Source organism: Phyllostomus discolor, chromosome 5 (genome assembly GCF_004126475.2).
Source record: "Phyllostomus discolor isolate MPI-MPIP mPhyDis1 chromosome 5, mPhyDis1.pri.v3, whole genome shotgun sequence".
Lineage (NCBI taxonomy): Eukaryota > Metazoa > Chordata > Mammalia > Chiroptera > Phyllostomidae > Phyllostomus > Phyllostomus discolor.
The window spans coordinates 85,374,642-85,398,387 of NC_040907.2; the positions used below are offsets into that span (position 1 = coordinate 85,374,642).

Below are 23,746 nucleotides of genomic sequence, written 5' to 3' on the forward strand. Positions count from 1 at the left end.
GGCAATGAACCCCAGCCCCTGGCACTGGCTGACAGCTCCAGGATCCCATCCACAAAACTACATTCAAGTCAGCATACTTACAAATGCTCTGCTGGGTCCACACCCAGGTGCTGCTCTTTTCCGTTTGGTATACTGTGGTCAATAACGATAGTTTCCGTATTGGCTAAACAAAACCCATTCGACCTCATGATTTCTGAAAATGAAAACAGTAAAAAAAAAAAACAACTCAGGAAGGGTTAGGTTTTGAAATTTTAGAGTCTGAGGCTTACACCAATCTCCAGACCTCTTCCTCCACCCACTGCCCCATCTCCTCCACACTGAGAGAAGGTGCATTCTGGAGCCCATTCTGAACTTCTGCCACACAGATTCGGGGGCTGACACCAAGCTTCACAGGAGCCACACTGGCTGAGCTGACATATGCAAGCTGAGAGGACCCTCTCTCCCCTAGGAAAAGGCTCTGGTTGTCTGAGCTCTCTCCCCACACACCCTGCCCCATGCACTGAAAGCTGGAGCAGAAAGAGCATTGAGCTCACATCTGTCAGTCTGGGTCTGAGTCCAGGCCCGGGGCACGCTGCCACAGGTGCAGGTTTCTAGGCTCTCACACACGTCTGAGGCAGGATAACACCATCACCGCCCTGGGCTGCCCTGACCATTGAATGAGAGAAGTGTGCATTTTAAACCAAATGGGCGACTTCACTTTTTACTTTACCTAATTCTGTATATAAATTGATTTTTTTTACCAACAAGCACAAAGTGTGATAATTTAAAGAGACCAACAAAGAAAACGTCTTCATGTCCACACTGGCTGTATGGCGTTAGCGTTTTGAGGACGTGGTTCTGGCGGTCCGGTGCTGGAAGGTGTGGGAATGGGATGCCTGAGGGTGCGGCAGCTGAACTGGCATGGGCCGGGAGCTCGGACCCTGCAGCTCAGCGCAACAATGAGCTCTATTATCTTATTTTTAAATATATTTTATTGATTATGCTATTACAGTTGTCCCATTTTCCCCCTTCACTCCCCTCCACCCTGCACACCCCCTTCCACCCCTTCAGTTCCTGTCCATATGTCATACATATAATAAGTTCTTTGGTTTCTACATTTCCTATACTATTCTTAACCTCCCCTATCTATTCTACCTACCATTTATGCTACTTACTCTTTATACCTTTACCCTCTCTCCCCCTCCTACTCCCCTGTTGCTAACCCTCCATGTGATCTCCATTTCTGTGGTTCTGTTCCTATTCTAGGTGTTTGCTTAGTTTGTTTTTGTTTTAGGTGTGGTTGTTAATAATTGCGAGTTTGCTGTCATTTTACTGTTCATATTTTTTATCTTCTTTTTCTTAGATAAATCCCTTTAACATTTCATTTAATAGGGGCTTAGTGATGAGGTACTCCTTGAACTTGACCTTATCTGAGAAGCATTTTATCTGCCTTTCCATTCTAAATGAGAGCTTTGCTGGATAGAGCAATCTTGGATGTAGGTCCTTGCCTTTCATGACTTGGAATACTTCTTTCCAGCCCCTTCTTGCCTGTAAGGTCTCTTTTGAGAAATCAGCTGACAGTCTGATGGGAACTCCTTTGTAGGTAACTGTCTCCTTTTCTCTTGCTGCTTCTAGGATTCTCTCCTTCATTTTAATCTTGGGTAATGTAATTATGATGTGCCTTGGTGTGTGCTTCCTTGGGTCCAACTTCTTTGGGACTCTCTGAGTTTCCTGGACTTCCTGGAAGTCTATTTCCTTTGCCAGATTGGGGAAGCTCTCCTTTATTATTTGTTCAGATAACTTTTCCACTTGTTGCTCTTCCTGTTCTCCTTCTGGCACCCCTACAATTCGGATGCTGGAATGTTTAAAGATGTCCTGGAGGTTCCTAAGCCTCTCATTTTTTTGAATTCTTGTTTTTTCATTCTTTTGTGGTTGAATGTTTCTTTCTTCCTTCTGGTCCACACTGTTGATTTGAGTCCCAGTTTCCTTCCCATCACTATTGGTTCCCTGTGCCTTTTCCTTTATTTCACTTAGCATAGCCTTCATTTTTTTCAGCTAATATGTGAGCAAATTCAGCCAGTTCTGTGAGCATCCTGATACCAGTGCTTTCAACTGTGCCATCTGATAGGTTGGCTCTATCTTCATTACTTAGTTGTATTTTCTCTGCAGCTTTGATTTGTTCTTTCATTTGGGCCATTTTTTTTGACACCCCTGTTATTTAGTGAGGGGGGGAGCCTCAGGTATTTACCTGGGTGGGGTAACCCACATCGCTGTGTTGTGACACTGTATGTGGGGAGGGGTCTGAGAGGGAACAATGCTGCTTGCTCCACTCTCTGCCAGACTTCAGTCATTTCCCCCGATTCCCACAAGCAAAGTGGGCTCTTCTGGTGCTGATTCCCATGTCGGTGGGTTTGTGTTCATTCTAAGACCCTGTGGGTCTCTCCAATGAACTCTCCTATGGGGCTGGGAGTTTCTTCCGCTGCCTCAGCCCCCACAGGTGTTTTCAACCAGTGGTTTGAGGCTTTATTTCCTCACTCATGGTCCCTGGGTTGTGCAGTCCATCCTGTTCCCCTGTTGTTTCTCCCAGTTTATCTGCATGTGAATGTGAGATCACCCAGACCACAATCCGCCGCCTCACTGTGTCCACCAGCCACCTTCTTGCCATGAGTCCTCTCTGCCTGGATGCCTGTCTCTGCCCCACTACCGGTCTGGATGAGTGTGTCTTCTTTAACTCCTTGGTGGTTGGACTTCCATACAGTTTGATTTTCTGTCAGTTCTGGTTGTTTTTTGTTTTTAAATTTGTTGTTGTCCTTCTTTGGGTTGTGAAAAAACGCACAGTATATCTACCTACACCTCCATCTTGGCCAGAAGTCCCTGAGCTCTGTGATCTTAAATGACTATTCATCAATAAGATCTGCAAAGTAATTCACTGCTAAAATTTCCACTGGGCTTTCTGGAGAAGTGGCAGCTCAAGTTTCACTGGTTTTCTGCAGCACCAGCTTAGTCAGCCTTGCCCCCAGTGACGTCAGCACAGCACACTCTTCCCGGCCCTGCCTTCCTGCTGGGAGCCCACGAGGGCTCCAACCCGCTCGAGAAGGAACACAAAAAGCCTACAAGTCCTGAGAAGGAACACCGAAAACCAACAGAAAGTCCGTGTGTGGGATCTCTAGGGTCAATTACATTTCTAGGTGCAAGAAGATACAAAAAGATGTTTACCAAAGCCTCAGTGATTCTGAAGATGGCTAAACCTTAATGACAAAGATTCTCTTACCTCTCAATTTTAAAAGTATGGGACCACTAATGTAAGCAATAAAACACACACACACACACACACACACACACACACACACACTTTCTTTAACTGTTTTCATTTAAGTCTGACTCAAATCTATCCATCTCAGGAAGTATATAAAACCTCAAAGTCGTGTCAGCAAAGCCAGCAGACAGCCCTCACACCCCTCTCCCATCCCCTTGCCAAGGGGATTTCTGGGGGAGAACCTTACAAGTGAAAATAAATGGCAGTGCTGCAAAACATCGCTAAATGTTATGAAGAGACGCCTTGTATGGGAACTTCCCAATCTTTCTTAAATGTGAAATTTGAAGCTCTAGAAAATGGAGTCTTTACCAGCCCCCGAGAGCAGACATGTGGTCAATATTCCTTAGTCACCTATGCTAGTCCTTTGTGCACAGAAATGTGGTTTAATGGTTTGCAAGGCCATCTAGACCCTTGAGAAAAAGCCAGTTCTGCTATTTATCCCTGGGGAGCAGGCTCTTTCTTGCTCAGCTTCTCCATCTATAAAATGGGAACGAGAGTGTCCATCCCTAAAGACATTAGATGCCCATTAAAGAAGATGGGACTTGTAAAGAACCTATTAAGTGCCCAGGGCTTGATAAATGGTAGTTATTACTGCCATTGTTGCTAATGTCTTCATATTTGTTGTGTCATGCAAATAAAAACAAACCAAAGCACCCTGACTGGTGTGGCTCAGTGGACTGAGTGCCACCCTATGAACCAAAGGGTCACTGGTTCAACTCCCAGGGGACATGCCTGGGTTGTGGGACAGGTCCCCAGTAGGGGGTGTGTGAGAGGCAACCACACACTGTTGTTTCTCTCCCTCTCTTCCTCCCTTCCTTCCCCTTTCTCTAAAAATAAATATTTTTTTAAAAAAGAAGCAAAGCAATGCTGTAATTGTAAAAAAAGTTATATCATTTGAATCTATCTTCAAACATACTTAAAATGTAAATTTCTTAGAAATCAGTTTAGTACCTACAGCAAAAGAAAAAAGGAGAGAATTACCAGCCAATTTAATCACATATGTGACTGATTCCATGAAATAGCTCATTTTCAAGCTACATCTCTGCATTCATATTTTTTCATATTAAGTAGAGTCCTGATGTGTATTTCTTCTTTTTCTTTACATTTTGAGCTATTTTTAGAATTACAAAAACATTATAAAAATAGTGCAGAGTTCTCACTTATCCCTCACCAAGTCCCAATGTTAACATTTTAGGTAACTATGGCACAATTATCAAATGCAGAAAATTAACATTGCACAATACTGTTAACTAAACATCCCTCTCACCAGCTTTCTCACTAATTTCCCTCCATTTTTTTGGTTCCAGACCCCACCGAGGACCCCTTGGTGCATTAAGTTATTGTGCCATAGTGTCCTAGGAACTCTGACAGTTCATCAGTCTGTTCTCCTCTCTCACGACTGGGACACTTTTGAAGATGCCTTTCCCTCAATTTTTCAGATATTTTAATGAGCTCAGCTGAAGTGGCATGTCCTGGGCAGGAATCCTGCAGAGAGATAGTGCCTTCTCTGGCGTGCATCACAGCAGGGGTTACGTGATGTCAGCTGGTGTTACCCCTGGAATGTGGGTCTGGATCGCCTGGGTAAGGAGGTTTCTGCCAGTTTCTACAAAGTAAGATTACCATTCTTCTCTTGGTAGTTAAGAAATAGCTTTTGGGGAGATCCATTGAGACTCTGCAACTCCTATTTCTCCTGAAACTTTTGTCCACTAATCTTAGCATCTACCAATGGATCTTTTTGGCAATAATTACTATCTCAGTGTTTGCCTAATAGTGATTTTTCTTCTTTTTGAACTGCAACAATGTTTTCATATGCTCTATATACCATCAGTACTTCAGCTCATTAATTCATATATACCTTTTATTCTTAGATTTGATAAGCACTTAGATTAACATGGGATGAAGAATGTTTAAGATTGTATTGACCCAAAGCATCACCAGATAGTCCACAGTATTTCCTAACAATCCTTGCTGAGGACCCAGAATGAGGCTCATTTCTCATACCATGAGTGCCTGGCGCCACCTAGTGGAGTCCCTGGCCACTGCAATCTGAACATTAGGAGGCTGTGTATGCAGAAGCTAAACGCTCCCAAGTCAAAGAGTGTGAAGAGTAGTCCCTGACAGCCAGGGAGGCCAGTGCCCAACCCCAGGCACCTCCTCTCTAAAAGCCCATGTCAAGAACAGGAGAAAGTATTAAGATGTCTGTAGGGAGTGGAAAAGGAGGGGCTGAGTGAGTGGCAGCAAGCCGGGGCGTTTTCACAAATGAAGTCAATGTCACAGGATAGGGGTGGCAGTGGAGGGGCAGCCACAGCACAAGCAAAGCCCAGCCTAGAAGAGGCTGAGGGTCTGCACTGTGGGGTTCTATGGTGACAAAATCAAAAAGGTAGAGTCAGCCAGACTCTGACACACCTAGAATGACTAGGGGACTTGGGTTTTATTTGTGAGAATAAGGTTTTGGGAAAATTGATGAGCCCAAGAATCAAGAGTTCTGCGATGACCATGTCAGTACCTATCCGGGGTCTTTACTAGGGAAAGAATGAGGCTGACAGAGACATGTGGATGTTCTCAAGGTGTGCCAGGTCTGAGGCTCAGGGCCTGGGGATCCCCAAATCCAGCAACACCTGAAACATGGAACCGAGGCCGAAGGACACAGGTTGCCCATGTATGCACTAGTTCTTCAAAGGGATGTCAGTGTTACTGCAGATACCAGTTTCATTGAAAAGTGTTTTTTAATTTACCACAGTTCATTGTCTTAGCATACTGATTTCTTCATGCAATGAGCAATGAGAGTGAATCTTACAACTGCGGGAGCACCCCTGCACACCTGCGCACCTACATGCTAACTTATGTTGGGAAGACTTGCTCAGAAAGAGGGCTGGCTAGTCCAGGGACAAAGAAGTGAAGGCTGGGTAGCCTCAAAGGGGGAATCCCCAGACTTGGTACCCAATCGACTAGGGCAGAGGAAGAGAAGGAAACCCCTTGCAGTCAGAGTCTCTTAGCTCTGAAATGGTCAAGAGGTACTCCCCCAGCCTTCCACTTCATGCAGAGATTCCTTGGACAGGCCCCCTGGCTTGAGGCTTTTGGGGACATTTACAAACTCCATTGTTAGGCAGCTCCATTTGTTGCAAAGTGTTCTGTGCAGAGCCCAAACACGGCAGTTACTTCTGCCCACTGCTATGTCCCCAGGGCAAAGCATGCCACCCCAAATGACTCAGGTTCCTGGCTGGCACATGGAGGTCACCACCCCTACCTTCCTGGACCCGGACACTGCGTCTCTAGTCATGCATGCAAGGCCTCACTGAGGCTCATGTACGGTACAAGCCAAAACCACTGTCTTCGGTCCTCACACAAAGACACAGAGAATAGCTCAGCACAGAACTCCACAGCTATCACTGTTGAACTTCTCAGCACTCTCAGGTCTGTAGGGTAAGCGTAGCAGTGCATTCACCCACGTCCCCAATGAGACAGGATGCTAAGGCAGAGGACCGGGAATGCTCTGGTTGCACTCCAGGAGTCACCCAAGCAGACGCACTCCGCACAGCTCCAGCCTGTCTTCCTCACACTCCGGGGGCCAACCCGAAGCCACAGTCCGGCTCCTGCCAACCACACAGGCCCTGAAAGGATTGTGTTGCTCTTTGCTCTCCTCTCCTGTTTGCTCAAAACAGAAAGAAAGAAAGCAAAACAGAGATACCAGTGCCAGGACTCTTCCACTGTGTACTGAGGGACAGAAGCTTGCCCCCAATCCCGGTGACAGCATGCAAAACCCCAAACAGCTGACAATTAGGGCCCCAGAGCCCTCTCTGAGCCCACAAGACTAGAGTCCACAAACACCCACTAGAATACACAGCCATTTTCACCCCACTATGAAGAAGGTCTGGGCACTAACGGTGCCAGCTAAGGAGAGCTCCTAAGCCTCCCTGCTCTTCTAAGAAAACCCAGGAAGCTACCGTGGGTAGATACCAAAAGTAGCAGAGACACAAAGCCAGGCTTAAAACCCATTCTGCTCACATAGTCATATCTAGAAATACCTCTTCCATTCTAGGTTCCCAGAATTGCCTAACCTGTCCACCTCACCCAGCACACAAGTAGGACTCTCATCCCTGCTGTGGCATCAAACTCAAAAGGACATTCTTCTTCAATGACATCATCCCAGTTTGTCCTCCTCTTCCTCCCCATCACCATGACCACCAATTTCTTCTTAGGATCTGGCTCTGGGCTCTTCTCCACTCTCATCTACTGACTCTTCCTCAATCCACTTCATTCTGAGTCCTGCCCCTCCATTCCTGCTCTTCTCTCCTTCCTCCTCCCTTCACTGATGGAATGCAGGATGCAGAATCCCTCCTCTCTCCTTCCTACAGATCAAGATATTCCATAGGCTCTCCTGTTTAGCTGAGCTGCATTTCCTCCTACAACTGACTGCCTTTCATCCCTGTCTACCTGGCAAATGCCTCCAAGATGGCACTCAAATGCTACCTCTTAGTCCAAAACAAGCTGACTGCCTATTGCCTGGGGAAGCCCAGTATCTGAGACCCTGACGATAGAGCTCTTTTCCTACAGAATGCTCCTCAGCAGCCTTCACCAAAACGGTACCACAAAAAATAATAGTCTTCTAGTGACCTGTGCAACCCAGACCTTAGAAAACTACCAAAAGGGTGAATGAAGTCCAGGCTTCCCCTTCCTTTCTACCTGACCTTGTATGTGAGCTGGCCAGCCGTGACAATTTGCTCTTACTACTGCTAACCTTGCCTCTTTAGTTAATTTTTTAGTTAATTTATCAATGCTCATGACACCTAAACTGTGTGTTCCCCCTTTGGCGATGGCCACCCTAAAACTAAGAACAAATTCAATGCTACATTATGTGAACCATCTTATTTCAGCAGGCTACACAACTGGTTCCAGAAGTTGCTTCAAAAATGCCTTGGTAATGTTTTCATCATTACACTATTTCTTAAGTAAGTTCCAGTTGATACGCCAAACACCCCTCTGAGGAAGTAGGAAGAGTGTGAACTCCAGGTCAGGAAGCACACTGTTTGGTAAAGGTCTGGTAACAGCCACTCAGCGCTGCTGTCGGCATCCAGTCGGACGGACAGACAGACGGCCTTTCCGGAGCCCAGGCCTGGGAGGCGTGCCCCACCGCACAGGCCACACCCTGAAAACGCTTCCAGAAAGCCACGGCAGCATTTCCCCAGGCCTTTCCCTGTAGCTCTTACCTGATATTTTCACCGGACTTTGAAAGCTGGGTTGAATTTTATGTACATTGTCATTTTTTAACACCTGATCCAGAGGAGATCTTTCAAAGAAGGTGAGCACAACTTCTGACCTAGAATACTGGGCAGAAATAGGTTAATTACTAAAAATTAATCCTCTGCAAGGTGGCCCAGCCTGATGCTAATGCCGCTGAGTTGTTCCGATAGCCCACAGTCCTGTGACCACACAGAGGAGGCGGCAGTCACTGCACTCTCCACTTCCTGGGGGCCCCACGTGGTGGGCCCCAGGGCCAGGTAGGATGGGGTAGTGGAAACGATGGCTCAGTTCCTCAGCCCTCCACACGGGCCCGGGTCACACCACATCTCCCTTCGCTTTGTAAAAACGATGAGCGTCGACTCCTCCCAGGCACAGGGGAGGAGATAGATAAAAGCTTACAGGGAGTTAGGTGGTCTGCCTGATGCCAGTCCAGGTGCCTGACTCCAGTCCAGGCTCTTCATCACTGCTGCACACAAAGCCTGCAAACTTCACTTAAAGGCTACCTGCCGCCGTTGATGCTAACACCCCCTTGGGCTCCCACACTCCCTCTTCTCAAATACACCCAGCAAGGCCGTGGGCTTCTGCACAGAGGCAACAAAGCAAAGCCACTGTAGTGGAGGGGCCACATCCCCTCCTACTCAACACCTCCTTGGCCCGTCTTCCACTTTCCTAGTGAGAAAAAAAATAAATCCACTGGAGCTTAGAGGAGTCTCTCTCTCGGGTTATATCCACCCATCTCCCCACGGCTAGATACTTCAGGAAGGGGCAAGCGGCTAAGGGAGCAAGCAGGTCAGTTATATGAAAGCTGGCCGGATGTGCCAACTTCCCCCCAGCCCGGACCTGCCGCACTTACTTTACATGGCATGCTTATGATGGCCTTCAGCAACTTCTCCACCTCATTGAGCCTGGTCTCTATATCGTGGGCATCCTTTATGGCGACCAGTCCTACAATTGAGACAAACACACCTAAAATCAGAAAAACAGGAAATGTGCTCCTAAACTAAATACAGACAACAGGCATCCCCTGATGAGGATGCTACCCCAATGTTACAGTGCATGGAAGGCCTCTGGGTGTATCTGCTCAGCCTCATTCATGTATATACAGTCCGCCCTGAAAGCCCTGTTCTAAACCTCAGGTTAAGTTTCAGAGACCAGTGAATGATGTGTGTATGCGGGTGACACTGCCTGCCCAAAAGGAGGAGTCTGGCAGGCCAGGGAGGGCAAATGAGTGGGGCAGGCAGGAATAAGCCACAGACCAACCATCCAAGACCCCTCCAAGAGGGACAGTCTGGGCCAGCTCCATAAATAGCCTGGACTCTGCCAGAGCTCAGCCTGGGACCACTCGGCGGCCACCAGTGCGGTGGCTACAGCCAGAGGAGCTTGCCCAGAACACAACCCACTCCCAAGGACACAGTGGAAGAAGGGACTCACTCTGCTGGCCACAGGCCCATCTAATTGGAGCCCCTATTTAGACAAGTCATTTAAATGCTGGGTCTGGAAGCAAAAAAACCAGGTTTCTACCCAGAGAAAACCAGCAGGACACGACTCAAAGCACTTTCCAGGAATCGGAGCCTCTACCCTTGTTACAGTTACCCAAAGTCCTGAGTGGCTGTCAGGAAGTGTGGCACACTGTTCTTGAAACGCTGTGGCTGCAGCACAGACGTTCAGGGTATGTTTCCGACTCCCTGTGAGCAGTGAGGAACACAAACCTTCCCATCACTGGTTCTGTACATTGGCGTCCCCGGGGTGGGGAGAGTCAGGTTCCTAAGGAAGCCTGCCTCTTTCACGTGCTTCCTTTGACCTGGGATGACGGCCTGTGTGGGCCCCGACCAAACCACACAGGCTGAAATCTCAGAACTGTTATGGCTTACTGAATCAGAACTCTTTAGAAGAAGTTCTGGTTCATTTTGTTTTATAGGAGAAAGGGTTGTTTGTTTTTTAGGCAACTCATTGACTGAGTCTACATAAGTGATAAAATTAATTTCCTAAACCACGTATTGAAATCAAGAGGCCCACAATATATGGTCCCTGGAAACCAGAAGCAACCCCTGACATAGGGCGAGGGCATTTCTGAAAGCCCAGGCTACACTAGGGCAGTCTTCACAATGCCAGCTCAAATCAAGGCCAGGAATCGTTCTCTCAACTTCCTAAAGCCAGGCCACCCTGGATTCGGGCATCCCTGCTTGACCTGCCCACACTCCTCAGCCACAGGGGCCCAGGGGGCCAGCTGGCAGCTGTCCAGGGAGCAGGGGTCCCAGAGGCAGGAGGGTGGGTCATGGCTTGATCACTGCGAAACCCTGGGCCTCGATCCACACAGCCATGCACACACCCCAGCACAATGCCCAGCTATCGCCAGAGAAAAGGACTGGGCCACCTTTTGCCCCCCCTCCCCAGGCTGCCTGACTCCACCACACCATCCTGCACGCTGGGGGAGGCAGGGAGAAGGAAGAAAATGGCAGAATCTCAGGATGCTTGTTCTCCAGGCCCTGAATTCCTCAGAATAGAATTTCAAACACACACACACACACACACACGCACACACACTCTCTCTGCACCAATTGAGCTTTGATCTTCTGCTTTGCTTAGGAGAAGTGCTCAGAGGGAAAGAGGACCAAAATCCTCTAAAAAGTTGTTTTTAAATAGAGAAGACAATTATGTAAATCATCCCCACAAAGTGCTTCATTATTCTCAGATGAGCAAAACTACTATTGTACTTCTATTACGGCTGGACTACCAGTCTCAGATCAATCGCGTGTAGCACAGCATGTGTTTCTGTTCTGCAGCTACCGCTGTAGGAAGATCCGCCCCTTGTCTGGTGAGTGCACACAGCATATGTACATCCATTTTATACGTTGTGAAGCACAATTTAACAATCTTACATCAATACAGAGGTTTATAATTCTTGTATCTTTGCTTTAACAGTACAATTTTGATTCCATCTTTTATTAACATTCAACCTATGGTTGGGTTAAGAGTAAGATTTTGCCAGGTTAATACATTCTGCTCTATACTGATCTTTAGGATGGCCAGGTTTAGCAAATAAAACACAGGGCACCTATTTAAATCTTAATTGCTGATAAAAAATGAATAATGCAATAGTTTGGATAGACATCTACTAAAAAAATTGTTCATTGTTTATTTGAAGTTCAACCTTAACTGTATTTTATTTGGCAACCCTATCTTCTTGGTGACCCACTTTGCAGAATGCACTAGAGAAACGCAAGAAGTACATGGTCAGGCACCTGGAAACAGTACCAGTACTTCAACTCATGCATGGACCCTCCCTGATCTGACCCCAGCCCACCTTACAGGTCCTGTGCCCGGCATGTCCCCCACACCCTCACACGACCCCCAAGGAACAGGCCTATGCTACCCAAACACAACACCTCCTCCCGTGCCCCCACCCCCCAGCACTGCCTGTTGCTGGGAGAATAGTTCCTGCCAACCTTCAGGCTCATGAATGAGAAAATCTCAACAATCCCTTACAGGATGGGCACATGCCCTCTGCTCTGTGAAGCCTTCCCCACACCAGAGGCTGGGAGACTTGGTCTGCCTCTGGGCTCCCAGGGGACTCTCTCCTGACCTCTGCAGAATTCACCACTCTACACGGTACGGGCTTCTCCACCTATGGGTCTCCCCAAGCCCCTCACGAGAACCTGAGGGTAGGTAAGAGATGCCTTTGGTTCATCTCACTTTTATCAGCAATCAGCACAGAGCTGGACACATGCAGGGGGTTCAATGTTTGCTGGCTGTCTGCTGAGTGAATAAAGTTGCCTAAGAGAGCACATAAGTCAGGTATTAGTTATCTCCCGGGTGTGTGCTCCATCCTGATTGCAAGGTAGTAATGTAGTTCACACTTATCCACTTCACATTCAGCCAGAACCAACCAGCCAGCAGGTTCCAGGTCACTGGTCCCACAAGACAACAGCCTGAGGAGGGCAAGATAACATTAAGTGAACAGAGTCACCGGCCACCCTGGTTTGATCTTATTTGTGGAGGCACGCAGAACCACACTGCTTCCTTTCCCCTGTCCTTCTGTTTCCAAATGGAAGCCAAATGGTACTCTTTGGGAACAGAAACATGCTTCAAAACAAAGGAGGCTGAGGAAGTATAAATGGGGGGAGGAAGACCCTGGAATCCCTCTCTGCAAGAACAAAAATGACAATTGGTTATTTTTTTAAATTCTGGGCTTTTGGTTGGATCACTGGTTTTTATCATTTACTCCCCCACCCTGGCTTCCCAAGTGACAGTCAAGCTAGAGATGCAGATCGGTTCTCCAAAGGTGTTGCCCTTTGTTCCAAGGAATCCTGCCAACATGACTGACAGGGGCACTGGACTCTCCCCTGAAGGGGCCTCAGCTGATTGAAGTCGATTCACGAAGTGATGGATTCAGCTAAACTCACTAGAACCCACAAACAGCAGCAGGCTGGGGGCGGAGGGATGCTACACCTGCACCACCTGAGCCAGGACAGCATCAGGAAGAGGCCGGGGCAGGGACCGCAGGGCTGCCTGCAGAGGCTGCCTTGCCCCAGCACAGCCCCCAACCGGGATAGGGGCCATGAAGGACTCCCCACTCCTCTAGCAGCTTCTAACAGCCTCATGCTCTTAAAACTCCAACACACCCTGGCTGGGTGGCTCAACTGGTTGGAGCGTCGTCCGGTGAACCAAAAGGCTGCGGTTTAGATCCTGGGCCAGGGCACAAGTAAAAGGCATCCAATGGACGTTTCTCTCCCTCTCCCCGCCCCCCACCTTCCCCTCTCTCTAGAATTAATAAGCATGTCCTATGGTGAGGATTAAGAAAACAAAACACAAAAAACAAAATCCCCTCCAACATCTACTCTCCCTCCTTTCCTGGGCCCTGAAAATCACCCTACTTCGATTGTTCTAAGTGTTTCCCATCAAATGGTGAGTATGTTAAATGTGTGAGGAAAATATTTTTTTAAACATAAACAAACCCCAAACTGATCTCTGAAACCACAGTTTAGAAATAAAATACATCTTCATTTTTATCCCTACTCACTGGGGTTCCTTCCTTCAGGTTCCTCAATGTCACAGCTGGGGAAACCATAGAGACCTGCTGGTGACACCCAAAGCTGTTATAAACTCCAAAATGACAGAGCACTGAGAGGCGAGGTTGTGAGCAGAACCCACAGGTGGGACACTGCATCATGTTTCCAGGACAGATAACAGAACCTGAGTCCCTGAAGTGCTGCCGCCCCAGACAAACTGATTATAGCTATTGGAGTGGGTTGCTTTCTAGCTGATCTATCTATCAGTCCTCTGTGACCCAAAAGTTTTGACTGCTTAGCAGCTGAAACAGCTTTTTCAAATATCAATTGTTTACAGTAAAAGTTGTAAACCTTATTTTAAAAAACATGCTTAAGCCCCAGCTGATGTGGCTCAGTGGATTGAGTACTGGCCTGTGAACCAAAGGTCTCCAGTTCAATTCCCAGTCAGGGCACATGCCTGGGTTGCAGGCCAGGTTCCCCCATGTGGGGCGTGCAAGAGGCAACTTCACATTGATGTTTCTCTCCCTCTTTCTTTCTCCCTCCCATCTCATTTGTCTAAAAATAAGTAAATTTTTTAAAAATGTGCTTACATACAATAATTTAGGGTTATCTAAAATTTGGGGTTTTACACACCAAATATTAGGGAAAAAATGAGAATTTTATGGGGATCTTGCCTGACTCAGTTTTATTATCTAAGATCATAATAATAAATACTGCAGGCAGCAAAATTGTGAATTTGCAGTTGAACAGAAAAACTCAAACACCTCTTGGTCAGGAGGCTGTCACTGCAGAACTGGCCAGCAGGGGGTGATAGCACTCTGTGAAAGCCATGAGATTTAATCCAGTGAGGAGGGCAGGAAGGGACAATCCACTACCAGCCACATTAAAATTCTTCTATTAGGAAGTTTACTCAGCAGATTTCACAGCCCCCAGATATTTTTCTAATTTCTGATTAAAACATAATCATTAATATAACCACAACATTTAAGATTTCACTCTACATAATTTGTGATGTGAAAATTTTATCCAGATTTAGCCCCAATTAAAAATTTGAAGTCAAAAGATTGATAACACAATTATACATCCATTTCAATGTGCCTCTGTTACATTCATTTGAGGACTGAAATCGGCCACAGCACCCAGGGCAGGGTGCCCTTTCCCTCTAAACTAGAGCAGCCTTGGAAATGGAGAACACAGGTGTGTTTCTGTCAGTTTCACGATTAGCTACTTTATGCAAACAGAAACACCTGATCTATTCTGGGGACTGGAACTGAACAAGCTGACTTCAGCACAAAAACCTATCAGTGACAGCAAACATAAACAAATCCGTTTCCTAATCTTAGAAACCTGGTCCAAAGTCCCTTTTTTTTTTTTCAGGAAGTGGAGGCACTGAGCAGAACACCTCAAGGAACTGTCCCCAGGCTTCCTCCGAGGGCCAACTTGGGAGACCCGAACCTAACTTGCGTGCCTCTGCTGCCATAATTCTGGAAACAAAGACAGGAGGCTTCTTGGCTTAGTTGCGAAGGAAGACGGTCCTTTCCAAGTCAAATGAAGAAGTGTCTATTACCCAAAGAACACAAGTCTTTTAAGAGGAGACCCTCACAATAGAGCCCTAGGAAAATTTTCCATAAAGTGAACTTTCAAGTCAAGTCAAATAATAAATTACATTTACAGATTTCCTTTTCCACTTCACTTATGTGTTCATCGACGCACTGTGTGGAGAAGCAGATCGTGTGGATGAGACGAGGGATGCAGGGTCGTCTTCAGTGCTTAAGAGGTGTACTCGTATATTCTTCACAGGCCGAGCATAATACAAATGTTAGGGGAAAATACTTTAGATTTCCTAAGAAAACTTTCTCAGCTTACTTCCTAAGTGTGCCTGTTCTCTAAATAGGTAACATGAAAGAAACAGAGACCAAGAAATGACGAGCTTGAGGACATAAAGAGTGGTTATATTCCTCGCACACTTAAGACTTCCTGGGACCTAAGGCCACTGCACTTGATCTCTACCCCTCACACTCCCACCTGCTATGCACAGGTGGTGCCCAGCTGGTTCACCCTCCCCTGCTGGCTGCCCTTGCTCAGTGATGCTCACACTCAACTGTGAGTGCTGGGAATGTGGCTTCAGGTTTAGTTCTCTGCATCTTTCCAAGAATGAGAAGCAGGGGCAGAGATAGGGGCAGGAGGAGACAGAAGAGGTAGAGACAAAAATAACACTTTCTCAGGACCCAGGAAGGGGGTGAGAGGAGACATTCTTTCTTCCTCTGCTTCTTGCTACAGCTATGGGATGCCCCCTTGTGTGAATATTATGTTACCATGTGAGGAAATGTGTTTGACTTAGAAGTGCTTATCTTTACTGTGTCCTTCCCTTAATCCTTCCTTCTCCAGGCCTCTTCATTGTTCTCCCACTATAAACAGAACTCCCTCACTAAACATGTTTAAGAAGCCATTCACTGAGCCAGTCTGCCTTAAAATATCAAAGGTGCTTAGGGAATACCACCCCACTCCAGGATCTCACAGCAGGAAGCACCGATCATTCACTCACCCCAAAGTACTGCCTGCCCTCCTGCTCCTTGCCAGGAAACTTAGCAAGTGTGGGAGCTACCATGGCCAATAAGCCGGGCATGGGCCCTGCCTCCCCAGAGCTTTCATGCTAGCCAGGAGGGATATGAGGTGAGCACTGGCCACAGTGAGTGCGGTGTCCCCTGGCAGGCCAGGAAGACTCAGAGCAAGGAAGCCACCCCCTCAGGTTAAGAGGTGTGAAGGATGGGGCTGAGAGAGGGAAAGGAGAACAGGCTGTGGGATCTGGAAGTGCAAAGGCCCTGAGGGGGCCGGGGTGGCTAGGGCAGGGATAGGGAGGGCTGAGACCAGCAAGACCTTACACACCACATGACAGGGTTTGCCTGTGGTAATGAAGGGCAGCCATGGCTTCCCACGCAGGCTCTGGCCACCAGAACCACCCGGCAAGTCCATTTCTGATGGTAATACACACACCAGCCCCCAGTTTTCCACAGTAATCTGCCCCTCATGAAACTGCCCCCTGGAGCACAGTCCCTGGGTCTGACCCACATGAAGCACCAAATTCTAGTCTCTGCCCCAGTAAAGCCACAGGCCTGGTCTATAGGGGCCCGCTAAGAGGATGGAGAGGAACCCTTTGTGGGCACTCTCTTTAGCCTGGACAGGAGGATGGAGGGCCACACCTGGGGAGGGCACTGCCAGGAGCAGTGGGCCTCGCTCTGGCACCTGTTCTCCCTGGCTGGATGACTTCCATTTCTTGACCGTCCACAATGCAAAAACATCTTTCACCTTTTGGAAAAGTGTTTTTAAAAAGAGATAGCAGAGAAATGTGAGGCATAACCTTCTTTCAAAAAGGGAAGGGGACCCATGTCCCTTGGGCCCATCCTGAGGGCAGCCAGGACGCTACAGCTGGTTCAGGGTGCTGTCTGATCCAGAAGCGAAACCAAGTTTCTCCTTTGAAATTTGGTGGGAAGCACCACAACCAAAAGCGCCAGCTACTGAACCACCTACGTGTGTTCCTGGCCGGCTCCTTCTCTAGCTGAGGTTAGCTCCGGTCACCTGGTGCCCACAGCACAGTGAGATCTGATGGGATGAGATCCCTGGACCATGAACCAAACTCAGGCATGTGGCCACTTACACAGAAAGGAATGGAAATCAGAACGAAGTCTGGGTGGCAGCAGGGTGCAGGTTTGGGAAAGATGAAACAGGAGGAGGAGAAAGAGCAGGCTGCAGGGAGGTGGGCAGTGCCAGCACCAGATTGGGGTGGCAGAGCGAGCTGGGAACCTGGGAGAGCACCTGGCCCCAGGACACTACACATGAGAAGATTCAGAACTGGCCTGTGATTCAGGAAGGATGCCTCAAATCCCCCTGAGAAATGAAAACTGCCCACTAGGAAGGTCAGGATACTGTGAGGTGAAGCTATACATGGGGTGGGGGCTGTATCACAGGCAAGGGGCTGGCTCACCCAAGCACCCACCAGGCTGGGCAGAGGTGGCCTTTGTGGCCCTGATCTGCTGCCCAGACCCATGTGGACTGTGCACTTTCTTCAGCCACATAGAAGGTACACTCAGTGACTGTGCAGTTGGTCCCCTCCATCAGGTGGCGTTCTCCTAGCTGGTTCTGGGATAGCACAGAGCGCCTCCCCTCTCTGCCCACAAGAGAGTGAGGGGCCAGGCTCAGGGCCTGGGAGCAGAGAACACATCTCCCTCCAACTGTCAGGGTTGTGGGAGGCTGGCAGGTATGTCTGCATCCACACCTTCCTGATAATACCCTGGATGCCTTAACTCCCACCCCTTGGGTCTCAAATCTAAGAATAGACAGTCTACAGTGCTCAGGCAGATTAATATATTCAGTGATAAAGGTGAACACAGATGTGCACTAGTACCACACAGGCTCTCAATGAGGGGCCTTATTTGGAGAAAATGCTGAAATGTGGCACTCAAAGCTGGGCCCTCCACCAGCTCCTCCTGCAGGCTTCCTGTCTCAATAAATGGCAATTCCACTTCTCCAGGTGAAGGCTTTGCTTTTGGCCCAACACTCCTTTGCACCCCACATTGGGTCTCTCGGTAAATGCTGTGCCTCTCCTTTCAGAAATGTATATCAGTGCTTGACCACTTCTTACACCTGCTCTGCTACACCTGGCACAATGTCCCTGAAGCTCCTACTGGGTTTCCTTCTGGAGTCTTTCTCAGCACAGCAGCTGGAGTGCAGTGTCAGATCAAGCCACTCCTCTGCTCCAAGCTCTCCATTCTTAATAAGAGTCCGAATCTAAGTGTGATTTGCCTACTCTTTATCTCCCTAATTGACTCCTACTACACTCTCCACTCCGGCCATGATGGCCTCCTTACCAGGCAAAGTCACCAAGCAACTGAAGGCCTCAGGTCCTTTGCACTTGCTCTTGCCCCTGTCTGGAATGTCCTTTCTTCCCCAGGCAGTGATGTGGCTTGGCTTGCTCCCTTCCTTCATGTCTCCCAAGATCACTTCTTTTGGGACCTTACAGACCACTCTACCCTCACTGCTCCCACTACCGATAGCTCCTTTCCTTGCTTACTTTATTTCTCCTGAACATTTATCACTATCTAACATATTTTTTTACTTATTTTGCTCTAGTTAGTAGATTTCTCCCAACCACATAAGAATCACGAGGGCAGGGATTGTGTGTGTGCGTGTGTCTGTTTTGTTCACTACTGTGTCCCTAGCACCTAGGATGACACCTGGCACATGGAAATGAGGTGGACTCTTCTTTTACATTATTGTGATGCATTTCACTTTAAAAATGATTTGCCTGGACTTACAAAGATCTGACAAAGGAAAATTACTTCCCTTAGGATTATACAACAAAACTCAGGTGGTGCTTGGAAAAGGAGCAGCTCGATTCCATGCAGAGAATCAAGGACTAGATGGAGAATTAAGGTCACCCCTACCCTGGTCCCAAGGAGTGCTGAGCCAGCTCTTACAGGAATCCAGCCAGTTCCATCGTGGGCTGTTATAAAGTCCTTTAGCCCTGGCTGGGTTGCTCAGTTACTTGGTTAGTCATCCCTGCACACCAAAAAGTTACAAGTTCAATTTACAGTAAGGGCACATACCTAGGTTGTAGGTTCGATCCCCAGTTGGGGTGTGTATGAGAGGCAACCAATCAATGTTTCTCACATCCATGTCTCTCTTTCTTTCTCTCAAAAATCAATGAAAAAGTGTTCTCCAGAAAAGATTTTTTAAAACTAAAAAAGCAAAAAACAAATAGCAAACCCAAAGAAAACTGCTTCCATGTTTAAAATAACATTGAACTATCTCTAGAATGGCTATAAATGTGAGAATCTGGACAGCAGAGAAAACTGAACAGCAAGCTGTCTCACTCAGGGCCTCCAAACTTGCTGGCTCTGGGAGCCTTCCCAAAATGATTCGGCTGCCAGAGGATGTGTCATGGGAGCTGAGCTAATGGTCCATGTAATTCACACTCTGGGGCGGGGGGCCATCACCAGGGGTAAGCAGAGGTTATCTTAAGGCCTCAGGCTGACCAGCAGCTAAGGAGACTTCTCCCAGGCCACCCTCAGCTTCAGTAAATGCCTCCCAAGTGACACTAGGTCTTCGCTTAGAGGACTGCAGAAAGGAAGGCTTCCGGGTGTCACCCAGCTGCAGGTGGTCACCCAGTGAGGGTAAAGGAAGTAGGGCTGCTCAGAAGCCCTACAGACTTTCCTGGCCCTTTATTCCCTCCTCTGCAATCCTTCCTACCTCAACTTGAGTCTCTCCGGCCCTTCCTCCCCTCTTTCAATCTCCTCCGCCTGGCCTCCAAAAGGCAGCCTGTGGGATGGGCGTCAGCCAGGCAGTAGGAAATGGGAAGCCACAGCAGTTCTCTGAAAGCTCGAGTCCCCAAGAGCCAAGACCAGTCACGGGGCGAGGGAGGAGACCGCTGCACTTAACCAAATTCGAATGTGGACCCACCCTTGGGGTGGGGACCCGAGCTTTCCTCTGCAGCTGCTGGTTGAGCTGCCCCTCCCGAGCAGTGACAGAAGGCTGCGTGGCAATTCGCACTCAAGCTCCTCCGTCAGCGAAGAAGTCAAGAGGCACGGCCCCTCGCAGAGGACGACTCTGAGGGGCAGCTGCCAGACACGACGCGACCCCCAACTGGCCACTGTCCTTAACTCTTCCCAAACCTTTCCCCAGCCCCCTCCTGCTGCGGTCTGCGCGCGGCAGGGGTCGAAGCCCGCCCTGCCGAAAGTGCGGAGGGAGGCGATTGCTAGTGTTGATCAGGGGCTTAGCCTGAGAAGCGTGCGGACCACCCCTACACTGGCCGCCGCACCAGTGCTAGTTAGTGACTCGTCCTAGGTGACTGTCAGGGCACAAATCCTGGTGACCTCGGCCGGAAAGGCCTCGGGGTTCCATGGGCCGGCTCCTTATCCTCTTGCCACTGAAGCCCTGGGCGCCTTTCAACTGGGAGCGGAGGATCCAAGTGTCTCCTACCCTGTGCCGGGGACCAAGGGGAGACCCACAATCTCGGCTTAAGTAACTTCCCATTTGCCTTCCCCTCTCCGTTTCATGCACTTTAAAACGATCTCGCAACCCAGTCTCTCCCTAGGACCCCATCTGAGGCGTACCCGGCCCCACCCCGGAACCCGCGGCCCCCGCACCTTGGCGCAGCGGCGCGCGCGCCAGCTCCGGCCGGTCCTCAGGGAACGCGTCCCGGAGCCGCTGCCACAAGCGACCCAGGTCGGCGAAGCTGCGGTGCAGGTAGAGCACGCTTCGGTCTGACCACTCCGTGCGGATCTCGAAGAACTCCTCCTCGTCGCCGCGCCGGCTGACGATGAGCCTGCGAATGCCGTTCACCCAGCAGCCGCGCACGAACATGTTCACTAGCGAGGTGCCCTCAAACACAGCCGAGGCCATAACGCGGGCCACACATGCCCCAGCCGCCGGGGCGCCCTCGGCCCCCGCTGCCAGCCGGCAGGGGGCGCGTCCGGGCCGGTATGTGCCTGGAGTCGGCCTGGGGTCTGTCCCGGATCGGTCTGGAGGCTGGCCGGGATCCGGGTCCGTCGGAAGTCGATCTCAGGTCCTCCCCGGCCCGGTGCACAGGTCCGAGACTGCGCGGCTGGAGTCGCTCGGGACGGACGAGCAGAAGCTTTATAAGGCTCTTCCCACTGCGGGCGGCGCGATCGTCGACGTCGAGGCCGCTGCAGGTCCGCTTTCCTCCGCCTCCGGGTGAGAGGGCGTGCCGCGGGGACGCCCGGGGAGGAGGTGGTCTGGCCCGCCGGCCACGGCCTCGGCCCCGCGCCGCCTACGCCGGAGCCCGCACTGTTGGGGCCGCGTGGACCCCTAAGGGCGAAATTGGGGCGGAAACCCGAGCGCTCGGCCCCGCCTCTGCGCCCCCCGCCCCGACCCGGACCGCCCTCTCCGCTTCCTCCTCCCCCGCACCCCCCACCCCCACCCAGCCCTGGAGCTGCCGGCCGGCGGTGACTGGAGGAAAAACTGGGAAGGGAGGGCGTGGCGGGCCGACGCTCCCGGGTTCTCCGAGACTTTTTTTTTCTTGATCCTCCAGCGCACTCTGGGTTGGGGGCTGCGCGCCTCACCCCGCCCACGACTGGGGTGGGACTTCACTGTGGTAGGGCTGGGGGCGAAGTCTGGGTGGAGCGCACTGGAGGCTTCGGGGACAAACTCCGAACCTGGGACTAGATTCCCTGGGCGTTGAGACTTTTGCCTCGTCGTCGTCTTCTCGCCACAGCCAACCCCGGGAGCCCGTGCCCCCTCTCCGCTTTCGCCCGCGTTCCTCCCCCCACCCCGCGCCTCTGTCCCGCGTCCCCCCTGCGTCTGCCTCCCGCATTCCAGTCGTGCCACAGCCCTGTCCTGGCCAGGACGCTGGCAGCCGACGGACGGGGACGCGGCCCCGGACAAACACGGGGGCAGGCCCCAACCAGGGAAGGGGCGTCTCCTAGGACCTGGGCCCGCAGCCAAGGGATTGTCCTCTAAAAGGAGAAAGGGGACCCCTCTGATAAGATGTGCGACAAACTGGTGATAGGGAAGAGCATCCCCGAGTGAGCAGGTAGCCTTTTGTGAAACAGGGATTTCGAGAGTCCAACTGGGGAAACCGCCCACATTGAAAGAAAACTGGGGTTCCCGGTAACTGGGATTCATTCACAGCCTCAAGCCCCTTAGGCTGCTCCTAACTAGAAGATGATTTCAAGAAACTGTTTATGAATTGAATTTGATTTCAGAAGTATCATGACATCGCTTGCTCTAGGCAGAAGTGGGAGAGCCAGGGCCAGGCCCCACACCGCTCTTTGCAGAGTTACAGTCTCCAAAGCCCAACTAGGGCCGACGCCCTATTGCAGATCACTTAATCCAGAGAGATGGTCCCTTCCCACCCCCCACCCCCTCCTCGCACACATCGCCACTGCCAGATTTTATTCAGACCTGTGGATATCATATCTTCAAAGCTCACCATCTAGGTCTATCTTTACCTCCTTGTGTTGGTCATGATCCCCATTTGCCCTGTGAAAAATCTGCCGGGAGCCCATCCTTGGCGGGGCTCAGTCAGTGTTGAGTGATTGGTAGGCTGGCCGACCAAGGGAATCAGCCAAGTAAGGGGCCTAAGAGAACTGAGCAGAGCTGAGTTCCGCCTCCCACAACAAAAACCCACTGAACCTACCCGCCCCCCGCGCTACCCCCCACCCCCACCCCCACCCCCACACACACATGCAACCACACACACTCATCCTCCCTGGACACACACCACTTTTCTGCCACTGGCATGGGCAGCATCTCTAGGACTTTGAAGGCCAGAATTAAGGCACTTTTGTGCATCCAGTTTTAGGGGCACACTTTGCTGTGTCAAATCTTTCCTGGGAAAAATCAGGCCTCCATTCCCCTGTTGTGGAGAAGGCCTAACTTTGTGAAGCTGCCCTTCAGTTTGTGTCAGGCATTCCTGGTCATAAAAAAAAAAAAGTATTTTCACATCACTGATGCTTATTTGCAGAGATCTGGAACTAGAGAAAACTGGATGACCTAGTAAAAATAACAAGGCCCCACAGTCACTAATAATTCCCAAAATTCAGATTAAAACACAATAAATGCATTTCTAAATCTATTGCATTGATACGAATTTCAAAAATCTGTTAAGAAAAATTATCCAAAACCTGGATCTAAAGCCGAAAGTGTAGTCATCCTTGCAGTGTATGTCCTTTCGGTGTTGTATTGGAGCAGTGTTGAAAGGCCTGAGGTCTACTTCATTTTCTAGGGAAATGTACTGTTGTATGATATTGCTGCTTATTATTAATGAATGGCTAAGACTCTGTAAGGTTATATATTAACTTTTGATATATATAACTTTATATATATAACTTTTTATATATTAACTTTAAGATTTGTGCCTGGTGGAGATGCAAATAATATTTGTCCCAGAGAAAAGATAACCTCAAAGGTTATCATTTATTGCCCTGTAGGACATCAACCATTTTTGTATGTAGCCTAGCCATCTTTTAATATTTTGTTAAGGACTATAGTAACACACTTCCCCAAATGGTCTTTGAAATAGCCTTTTTATCTTACAGATTTTCTCATTAATTAATGAGCTGAATAAATTTTTGATATATGTGCATTCCTTATTTGTAGAAACACATTCAAGAGTCATATTTAAAGTTTGAAAACTATACATGGACAAGTCTAACAAGAACAAGGATTTTTGCAGGGTTATAGA

At 49.3% G+C, this 23,746-nt stretch overlaps 1 protein-coding gene across 1 annotated transcript; it reads right to left on the reverse strand.

The window, feature by feature from the left end:
- Positions 1 to 77: 77 nt before the first annotated feature.
- On the reverse strand, positions 78 to 21,362 carry PXDC1 (PX domain containing 1). Its single transcript, XM_028513110.2, has 4 exons — positions 20,688 to 21,362; positions 9,390 to 9,481; positions 8,503 to 8,620; positions 78 to 193 (listed from the first exon to the last, which is right to left on the reverse strand). Exons 1-4 carry the CDS (start codon positions 20,941 to 20,943, stop codon positions 78 to 80), a joined length of 582 nt encoding a protein of 193 aa, XP_028368911.1. The 5' UTR covers positions 20,944 to 21,362.
- Between the last annotated feature and the right edge of the window lie 2,384 nt (positions 21,363 to 23,746).

Coding starts and splice junctions, on each gene's coding strand:
- PXDC1 (XM_028513110.2), bottom strand. CDS start 20,943: ATGGCCTCGGCTGTGTTTGAGGGCACCTCGCTAGTGAACATGTTCGTG. Junction 9,482..20,687: donor GCGCGCGCCGCTGCGCCAAG/GTGCGGGGGCCG, acceptor TCTCAATTGTAG/GACTGGTCGCCATAAAGGAT. Junction 8,621..9,389: donor TCATAAGCATGCCATGTAAA/GTAAGTGCGGCA, acceptor ATTTCTGCCCAG/TATTCTAGGTCAGAAGTTGT.